The sequence below is a fragment of the Apaloderma vittatum genome, unplaced genomic scaffold (genome assembly GCF_000703405.1).
Source record: "Apaloderma vittatum isolate BGI_N311 unplaced genomic scaffold, ASM70340v1 scaffold1086, whole genome shotgun sequence".
Classification (NCBI taxonomy): Eukaryota; Metazoa; Chordata; class Aves; order Trogoniformes; family Trogonidae; genus Apaloderma; species Apaloderma vittatum.
Genome location: NW_009719751.1, coordinates 1 through 10,843, shown reverse-complemented (window position 1 = coordinate 10,843; position 10,843 = coordinate 1). Strand labels below are relative to the sequence as shown.

At 40.1% G+C, this 10,843-nt stretch overlaps 1 protein-coding gene across 1 annotated transcript; it reads left to right on the top strand.

Moving 5' to 3' along the window:
- Window positions 1–170: 170 nt before the first annotated feature.
- On the top strand, window positions 171–8,541 carry LOC104269189 (mitochondrial calcium uniporter regulator 1-like; the record flags this gene model as incomplete). Its single annotated transcript, XM_009870738.1, has 6 exons — window positions 171–204; window positions 537–647; window positions 1,922–2,025; window positions 4,583–4,684; window positions 6,138–6,179; window positions 8,470–8,541. Coding segments are annotated over exons 1-6 (465 nt in total), but the record flags the coding sequence as incomplete, so codon positions are not given.
- Between the last annotated feature and the right edge of the window lie 2,302 nt (window positions 8,542–10,843).

The following is a 10,843-nucleotide window of genomic DNA, read 5'->3' as shown; positions in this document are numbered from 1 at the left end:
CAGGCCCAGCTTGGAAAGACCAGGCCCTCGAGTGCTGGCTCAGCACCGTTTGCCTCACGTTCGGCCGCGGCCTGCTTCGTGGTAGCTCCTTTATGCCGCCGAGCGCCTCAGGTTTGCCTCCGGCCTGGGAAGCGTTTCCTGTGAAAGTAGCAAAGGGCAAATTGTGCGCCATGGCCTCGTCTCAAAGGCGAAAGGATGCCAAGAGCCTGTGGGTGGAGCCCTCAAAGCTCCCAGCCTCCTCCCATAACGCCAAAGGAATAGTTTTAAGGCCCCGAGGCTTGGTGGGGTGTTTCTAGGGTGTTATGGTGGTCAGGAGTGCAGCACTAGCGTTGTTTTCTGTTTTCAGGCCTTTGCAGGTGGCTTTTCAATTTTAAGCCAAGCTGCAATAATCCTGACCCACCATCTAAGATTTTGTCATAAATGAGAAATATTTGGGGTGGTAAGGAAACCTCCTGGAAAAGAAATACGGTGGTGAAATATTCTTTCTTAAAAATAACTTGCACTTGTTGATTTTTTTATTATTTTTTTTTTTTCAGATATGAGCATCTCAACACCATCATCACAAAGCAAAGGGAGCGTTTCCTTACCGGGAAATAGGCAGCTTTTTTTTGACACTCATGCGCTGGTGTGCCTCTTGGAAGAAAATGGTAATTTGCTAGAACTGGGTAGCTATTTCTAATGTCATTTCATGAGTGGTGTGATGTTACATGTATGACGTTACAGCTTTAGTTTTATGATGTGGGATTTTAAATACTGGATAAGAATGTATAGGCTGCTTCTGCTTCCAAAAGGAAACAGTGAGCTTATGTAACTGATTGGAGCAATTTGTTATCCTACTGGTAATTAAAAATGCTAAAGAGAAATAAAATTTTAAGAATTGAAAGTAAAACTCAAGAGTTTTCAAGGTAGTTGTTTTAAGATGTGTTAATTGGGTTCCTGCATATTTAGTATGTAGTGCCTTGAATATACAACAATTATTATAACAAGGTTTAATATGGACTACTATGTAAAATGCAGCTTTTAGGATAGAGCGTAGAATGCTCTCTAAAATATGGCTGTTTTCACATGCCAGCCTAATTTTTGGAAAACCCTCCAGCTCTTTCGTTGGATTGTTATTCCAAGACACTAATGAGCTTGCAGAGCAGTTGCATGAGCACCAGCACACCTGGAAAGTGTCAGGAGGAGGGATAAGGAGAGGGAGAGAGAGAAAGGAAGGGTATCTCTTCCCTTTGATGGTAGCAAACTCTTACACCAGCTCAGCTATTGAAAGGGACTCGCTGTCAGACCCTGTGCATGTTTTCTGGTGCTTAACTGCTGGTTGGTTTGAAACACTTGTGCTTTGGTATTTCTTAGAGTGATTAAATCTTGTTCATGACATTTTTTGTCTCCTACTTTTTGAAGGTGGGAAAGTTGAGAGTACATTTAGAGTATTTTAGCGCCTAAATTACAAAATGGTTTCTCAGCATAGTGAGTTTAAACGTTTTCTGTCAGGGGCTCGGAGGCCAGCAGGTCTAAAACTAGAGCAGTTAGCTCTCATTTCAGTTGTTGAATTTTGCATGACTTCAGTGGTACTGAAGGTTTGTAGTATACTGAAAGGATGTATCTGCTTTTCAGGGTCACAGGTTCTTGCTTGTAGAAGTAACCATTTGTGGGACCTGGCATTCCATAATACTTCTGGAAAGCTTCCAATGTTTATCCTGCTGATACTGAAGTAGCCCTGTACTATAGAAGCAGCCATGCTATGTCACAGACCTAATTTTGGGGTAGAGGAGCTTGAACGTACTGACTGGTTGTGTTCTATTGATGTTGGAGGAGTGTGTTTAATTTTCACTTGGTTTAACTTGGGGCTATGAGTGGCATTTCTGTAAGCTGTGCAGATTGAGGTGTCTCTCTGAACGTTGTTGCCTTTTGTTTTGCCCAGGGTTCACCACTCAGCAGTCGGAGGTCATTGTATCTGCATTAGTGAAAATTATGAATGCCAACCTGGATATGATTTACAAGGACATGGTCACCAAAGTACAGCAGGTTAGCTCAAAGGCAGCGATGGACTTGAAGTAAATCAAAACCTAGTAGGCCTGCTAATGAAATACATGTTTCTGTTTATTACTTGTGGGCACTATATTGTAAAAGTTTGAAGAACAAACATCCTTATGTATCTGTTGGCTCGTGAATTTTGTCTCGAGTTTATCAAACATATATCTAAGTGTTGTGGTGCACCTTGAGATTGAGGTAGTGTGAGCTGGTATGTGAACTACAGATAGATTTTTGGTTCTGACCTTATTGTAGCATGAAATAGGATTACAGAGATGGCTTGTAGACCGACGTAGGAGATAGTCCGTGCACGGATTTGAATAGTTACAGCTTCTGTGTACATTCTTTTGTAGACTTGTAACAAGGGAGTACAGATTGTCTCAGTTATTTACTGCCCAGCTACACGGTACATTTTATATATCTCTGTGTTGCAATGACATTTCTGTTGTATTATAACTGAACTGAATTTTTTTTATATATATATATATGATGTTTTTAGGACATGATTGGTACAGTTGTATATACTTACAGGATACATAAACATGCGTAGTTTGGATGCTGATATTGAAATCTGTCTCCTTTTTCTCTGATGCATGCATTGCTCATGGTATCCTCTAAACCTACCCAGCATATACATCTTGGTGGGAGGAAGTGAATAAAATTTGCTTGGAAATAGATGGATAATGCTGAATATCTGCAGAGATCCTTCCTGACAGCCGAGGAGTTCTGTACCACTGAACTGAGTTGTTAGCTCTGACTGCTTTAATGAATAATTGTGTCTGGAGGCAAGGCATCTTCTAATACTGGCTGTGCTTTTTTCGGAGCCCTTTGTCAGGTCATACAAAGGTAGATTCACGTAAGGAGTTGGACATGACAGTGTAGAATGCACTTTGAGCTCTTAGACATCTGGCTCTAGAAATGTAACTGAAATTCAGGGTAAGACATGATGCACTGCTCGTGGAACTTAACAAGCATCTTTGAGTGAGATTCACAGAATCTGATATACTGGAATTCCCTCGTACACATAAGCTTGTCAAATATACAATGCTGACAAGAACCCTCTTGGGCTGCTCAGAGAGGCTGGGATTCATGGCCTCGGGTCACCTGCTGAAAGCAGGCTTTAATTTATTTCATAGTAATAATGCTGCTGTTTTAAAACATGAGAGAACAGCAGCTGCTGTCTCCACAGTTTAATAGTCTTGGCAGTAGTGTGTCTCATCACCTGGATTTTGCACCACCTTCCATCTAGGGAGGCTTCACTTCATTTTTCCTACCTTCTGGACCCCTTTGTTGCTCCTGATGGTAGATGTTTTCTGAGACTGACTGGTAGATTCCACCCTTAGGTGACTTTCTGTCCTTAAGATGAAAATGTGCAGGTTTGTACAGCGTTGCTGAGATAGGAGCAGCTTGGGAGGTGTCTGTGCCATGAACTCTGGGCAATGTGGTAGGCACTGTAATTCCTTATAGTCTTTGAATGTGTTAGAGCTTATGCAAAAAGAGAACAATGAGTTGGAAGAGGATTTGGAAGATTGTGGATGTAGCTGGCTATGTAACAGATGAAGTATTACACTGGTTAGATAAAGGCTTGGGGAGGAAAAAATATATATGCGTGTGTGTATGTGTAGAGATGAAGGATATGGAAGAGTCTGTTGTCTGTTTTACTGATCTCAGTGAGGAGGAAAGAGAACAAAAGTAAGCTGGAGACATTGAGGAGCAAGAGAGGAGGCATCCATGGCAATATTCTCTCTGTAGACATTTTGTAACATATCTGGTACAGTTGTCTGGTTTGGGGTTTTTTTGGTGTTATGGTGAGGTAGCCTGGTGAGGCATCTCCAGATGCCCCTTACAAATACAATGCTGCAAGGTGGAGCAGCAGTTCCTGACAAGAGTGAAGTTGGAGTGCTCTGTTGGATTTGTAGGGTTCGTGGTCCAGAATCAAAAGGGTGGGACTACTTAGCAGACACAGATCTTCAAAGAGGAGAAGACAGTCCCTGTTTGCATGTGTGGACAGGATCTAACATGGTATCTGCAGACTTTTGAATGCTGAAAGTTGCAGAGGATTCTTGTTTATCTTCTGTCATCTCGGTATTACAGACTGAGCAACTAAAAGTGTAAATACAGTGTGTGATTTTGAGTAGTGAAGCAGAGCAAGGGGAGGTAAAAAAGGAGGTAATTGCACTGAGGAGTTTTGGTCTGAAAGCCAGCTTTCCTCATTGAGCTCAGAGACATTTTCTCTCCTTAATGCCTTTGCCAGCTTAAGAATTTGAAGACTTGGAATAAGCTATTTCCTAAGCTATTAATTGAATTATTCTGATCTATGTAAGCACCACTAATTTTGTCAGATGTTACCTTTGAGCCTAATTTGCTTATTCTGTCACTGTTGCTTAATTTATCTTGCTTTCTGAAACTCAGATAATCGATCTGAAATTGCTGAATTAAAAATTTCAGGGTAGCAAAATAATGTATCATATTTGTAGGCACAGATTGGGAAAAAAAAAAAACAGCATTGTGGTTTTGATACGTTCTGAGATTTTTCTTGCCTCTTTTAAAGGAAATTGCGCTTCAGCAAGTGATGTCCCACATTGGTGACCTGAAAAAGGACATGATTATTTTGGAAAAAAGTGAATTTTCAGCACTTCGTTCGGAAAATGAGGTAAAAATCATTATCTTGGAAAGTGCTATTCTAGCATTTGCTTATTTTTTCCACTGATGTAAAATAGTGCCTTATACCCAAGGGGCTGGCTCTGTGGCCACTATGGTTTCACACCCTCATTAATCACCTTGGTGGCAGGGCAGAGCATGCCCTCAGCGAGTCTGCAGGCGATACGAAGCCGGGAACAGTGGCTGATGCACCAAGCAGTTGTGCTGCCCTTCAGAGGGACATCAACGAGCTGAGAAGGTGAGATGGCCAAAATCTCACGAAGCTGAACCAACTGGGAATGCCGTGTCCTTCCTCGAGGAGTGAATAACCCCAGGCACCAGGGCAGGCTGGGAGTGACCATCTGGAAGGAAGAGGCCCCGAGGCTCCTGGTGGACACCAAGTTGACCACGAGCCAGAGATGAGCCCGTGTGGGAACAAAGGCCAAGAGCCTCCTGGGCTGTGTGAAGCTACACCTTCCACTCTGCCTGATGCTGGTGAGGCTACACCTGGAGTGCTAGGTCCAGTTCTGGGCTCTCCAGTGCAAGGGAGGTGTGGGCATGCTGGAGAGAGTCCCACAAATGGCCAGAAAGATCAGTAAGGGACTGGAGCATCTCACACGAGGGAAGATTGTGAGAACTGGGACTGTTTAGCCTGGAGAAGAGTAGGCTTGGTGGGGATCTCATCAATATATACAAATATTTAAAGGGAGGATGTAAAGAAGACAGAGACAGGCCAGTGACAGAACAACAGGTAATTGACAAAGATCAAAATGTGGAAAATTCTGTTTAAACGTGAGAAACACCTTTTTACTCTAAGGGTGGCAGAACACTGGAATAGGATACCCAGAGAGGTGATGGAGTCAAACCCCAACTGGATGTGGCCCTGCTTTGAGCAGGGGATTGAACTGGATGGTCTCTGCAGACAGTTAGTAGAAAAGGCTACAGCTACACCTGTTGTAGGTGTCTTTTTGAAAGAGTTAAATAGAATAATCTGTGTTGATTGCCACTTAGCCATCTTTTCTTCAAGCTGGATAAACCCATTTCTTTCTCTCTTCCTCACCCACTACATCCAACGTAGTGTGCTCCTGCCCCCCTGCATCATCTTCACGGGGCTCGCTCCAGTATGTCCAGGCCTGTCTTGCACCAGGGAGCCCAAAGCTGGGCCCAGCACTTCCAGAGCAGGCTCACGAGTGCTGAATGTGGGGAAATACTTCCCTTGGCCTGCCAAGTTTATTCTGGTTAATATGTGCAGATACTTCTCTGATTTATGGAATTGTGTGACACGCAACATTAGAAAATACCTGTAGACATACTGAAGGACGTAGAGTTAAACCACACTGGGTTTGCTTTCATTTTCACATTGTGGATTATAGTCATAGTGATCATGCAAATTCAGCAGTATTTCTAGATGGTGTGGTTTTATATACAGCAATGAAGTGTATAATTTTTGTTTCCTACTCTTGCAGAAAATAAAACTTGAACTCCAGCAGATAAAGAAGCAAGTCATGGTAAGTACTATACCAAAATAATTAAGAATTAACACTTGTCTAGTTTGCTTTGAAAAAATAAAATTGTTGCTTTAAAGATTTTATTTTAAAAGCTGTGCTTAATTGTTGTGATATATAGGATACTGAAATTGCAGTTGATGGTATACTGTGGGCTAAAGCAAAGACAATTTCATGCGTATTTCATTTATGGTGGCATAGAACCGTGAGTGGTACAAGAGGTGAAGACAAATTTAACTGAAGGTTTCTTTACTTATATAATCTTAATTCAGATTCAGAAGGTGGCTGCCCTGTCATGGTTAAGGCTGAGTGAAATTCTGCATTTAGGGCTGCCTGTTACATGGAAGGATACAACATACTTTTAAAATGACAGCACTCACCAGCTGATTTGTTGGGGTTTTTTTCTGAAGACTTACCTGTTAACCATCCAGAATTTAAAATAGCTGCCTGAAGACGGCATTTAAAAGCTAAGTTTGAGACCGTTATGTCTGGTCCTATTTGTTTGGAACCAAACAGTAATTGCAAGAAAACAGACTTGGTTAAAAAAAAACACCACCACACGGGAACCAAACAGTAATTGCAAGAAAACAGACTCGGTTAAAAAAAAAACAACACCCCACACAAACCCCCTTACTGTTTCAATTATCATACAGATTCTTAGGAGATATAAGCATCAGTGCTGTGTTTCCGTTCTTTGCGTGTCTTGATTAGCACTGTGGACACCCTCCTACCATCAAGACTAAGATCGTCTTAAATCTTGAATTTCAACGGATATGGTGTCTAAGCAGCCTTTACACAGAAACAGAGCTTCTTGCAAGAGAGATTAAAATTGAAAACTGGGAAATGTGAACTGTTTTTAGGGAGTGTGGACGTGTGACTTGAGAATTACTGGTTCCTGATGAGATGTCCTTTGTAGCTGGCAGGATGGAGCCCTCCTGCCCTAGGATTTGGCCATGGAACTGTCCCACTGTTGGACTTGCTGAGCTGATTGCCAGTGGGGACAAACTCAGCCTAGCGCCTCCTTGCCATTTCTTTCCTATTCTCTTCAATTTCTTTTTGTACTCTCATCTCTACAAGGGGAACGGCAATTTCTCCAGGCTAATCCCGCATGTTTCATACTGCGTTATAAAGCACTTAATGTATCTGAGTTTTCAGAATACCATTTTAAAATACATTCGTCATCAAATTTTTGAGTTGTAACTTATTTTATGGTTTTAGTTGCGTATGAATGGGTTAGTGTAATCAACTGGTAGAGCATCAAGAATCTGAGAGTTTTTCTTAAAAGCTAGAAGTCTTTAAACTTTAATTGTAACTGTAAATGTAAGTCTCACAAGGGTAAGTTTGTTTTGTGCTTCTTCACACTTATTCTGGTAAAATACAAAAAGGCATAATGTTGTAGAAGTATAAGAAAAACTTATTTTTAACTCACTGAACTGCACTGCACCATGTTGTAATGACATCTAATTATAAGCCAATTAAAGCTCACACATTCAAACATAGAAATGGAGTGTAATTATTTTTCATACTAGCACGATGAGCTCTTGACTAGTTAACGTTGGCCTGCTTGAGAGATGCTTGCGTGGTTTTACTGGTAGAATCTCCCAGAAGGTTGACGATCTTGTGCTCCTCCCCCGCTCTCATCTGATCAGCGGTTTTGCCGCATGAGCAACTGTCAGCTGGCCGGAATTCTTGGGGGGAGGAGCAGTGCAACCCCCCCCTGCCACTACCAAAAGCAGGAATCGCAGCTATTGATGAAGGAAAATGCAAGTGGACAACTTGGAGTAGTTTGAAAAGGTCTCAGATTTTTTAAAACCAAACACTTCCTGACTTCTAAAATACCTGTAGCTTTTTCTGAAATCCCTCAGTGTAGTCTTTAGAAACAGTTTCTTTTACATTGAAAGGTTAGAACGTGTTTTTCAAGTGATTTTGAGTGTCAGACTTGCTTCTCAGAGGAACTTGCAGGGGGTAGTTAGGATTTCCGGAAGTGAGGATTGTAGGATATATGAAACATTCCTAGCATTCAGAGAAGGATGTGCTCTGTATTTAAGTGCGTTTGCGGTGTTCTGCTTTTAAAAGTAATTAAGCTTTTGATTCCAAGATACAATTCATACTATAGAACACGAGGATTTCTCCAGGGGAAGGAGTACTTACACTTTTGAATATTATGTACGCTAATTGGAGAGAAACTTGATTCCTGAGATATGTAAAGTTGCAATTTATTTGTCTGAATTTTTTCTGCTTATGATTAGATAGAATAATCTTGCGTGCTGCTTTATCATTTTTTTCCAATTAGGATGCAATTACCAAAGTTCGTGCAGATAACCAGTTAAATCTAAACCTAGAGAAGAGCAGAGTAAAAGAACTGGTAAGTTTTACTTTCTTGTAGAAAAATCTCAACGCTGAGTAATCTCCAGATTTGCATAGTATTTTCCTACTAATTTATAGTATCATTCAGCTTCAAGATGGTATTAATCCAAGTTACTCAGCCTATTGCTGCTATAGTATAAGGCACCATGTTTGGTTCTGTATGTGTGTCTGTTTTGATATTGGTTTAATATCAGGATTAACATGTTACACTTGAATTAAATATTTAATCTAAATATGCTGACTAGCTGCCTAGTGGTTTTCTATGTTATTAGTATATATACATCTCTATTTTCACACTTAATTAAGTTTACACATTTCATTAAATTTATCATCACTGCAGATGTTTGATCTTCATATAACTAGAGAATTATAGTGTAGCTAGTTTGTTAGGAAATACTTTGAAAAATTATTGCTTTTTTTCCTAAATTGTAACTGATGCTGGTGTGGATTGTTCTCAACTTTGAAATACGTGAGGGAACTGACTTGATTTAGGAAAATCAGAATAACATAGATGAGGAATTAGAAAATTAACCAGTTTTTGCATTATGTGTAGCACTCTAAGAGTTCCGTTCCCATAGATTTTTTTTTAAATAGCTTTTATGATCTCAAAGTAATTGCATCTTCTAGATTAAAAGATCTTTCAATTACTTTTTTTTCTATTAATATTATTTCTTCAGTCCTTTTTCACAGGTGTGCAATGAGGATGTAATATTTATCTTCTATCTAGGCAATAAGAACGATTCAAGTAGATATAATTTATCTTCTCTGCATGGCCCTTGAAGTTTTTAATAATTAGTTTAGGTAGCAGCTGTGTCAGTGATTTGGTGTAATGGCTAACATTCTGTTATCCCATGGCAGAGGCTCGAATAAAGTACAGTTTGAGCAGGTACAGTTCTTGGTTAAAGGTTAATAGCTCATGCTAATGTTTTTTAAAAAGCAACGTATGAAATCTATTGACTGTGTAGATCATGAGCTTTGCAATACTTCAGGCTTAGAAAACCTACTTGAAACCGCTTCACCGGCGATAAATCAGGCACTGGCACTTTCGTGCGTATTTGGTAGGATCCCGGAATCTGGACTCTGTGTGTCGTGCAGAAGGCTGCCTTATTTTGACTGTCGCCCAGGAGCAGCCAGCTCTGCACGGCAACTTTCTCTTCAGAAAGTTCATCAACTTTGTAGCCTGTTGGGCAACTATAATTTCCTAGTTCCTGTGAAGACTGCTCTTTTCTTTTTTTTTAACTCCCCCACGCACCTCCTTTAATTGCCAGCTCTGCCATGCGTGGACAGAACAGGAAAAAGGCAGGTGAACGGGCACCGGGTTGTGGCGTGTATGCGGAGGTGAGGAAAGAGACATAAGCCAGTATTTTTTTTTTATAGTGGGCAGAGCAATATTATCATATTTACTTCAATTGTAATGTGGCTTAGGGCTGAATAGCTAGATTTTGAGGCTAAAACTCAGCATAATTGAAGGCTACTGTGCATTCTCACTAAGTTACTATTCAGAAGGGAAATGTCCTGCATTTAAATTGATTTAACTTGAAGCGCTAAGTGCTGAGGGAGAATGTCTTAATTTGTTAGCACTGATATGGGCAGCCTTTAATGTTTCAAACTCTAAATGCTTTATCCTTTAATTAGTTTATTCTGCTTTACATTTGTTGGAGGATCCTGCATTGCTTTAATGTACATCTGTTTATGCTCTGATTTACATCTGCGGTGATACAGATGTGATTGAAAAACTCAAAGTACCACACGATTCCACGCATTTATGTGTTCATCTCAGTGCCTTTAAGTTTGCTGTTAAAAATCTCGAGCTGCCTCTGACAGAACTGAATTTTCTCTGCACTGTGAAACACTTGGACTTACGGGGAAATCTCCCTGTTGAATTTTAGGGGTGAAGTTTAACCTTGTCTTTCTTCATTTTTATGCACTGATGTTATTACATATGTGTAGTGATGCCTTTTAAACATAAGTTTAAAATCCTTGGGTCTGGCCTAAAGAGTTCTGGCAAAACTTGAACAAGCACAAACATCAGGAAAGAAGCTTGTAGAATATAAATTATTCAGAAAATTAGTCTTAGACTAATAGCATCTATTTAAAGTAAGACTATTTCAACCCTAAAATTGTTTATTTAAAATGTCCTGGCTCTTTTGATGGTGATAATCAGTGTTTTAATGCAAGATCAAATTCTTAATTCCACCTCAAATGTGATTTTAATTATACTCTTTTATAAATGTTCTCTCATCTTGCCACTTTCAAATGTGTATATTTATTTAAAATGTCTGAATTTCGTCCTTTTTTTT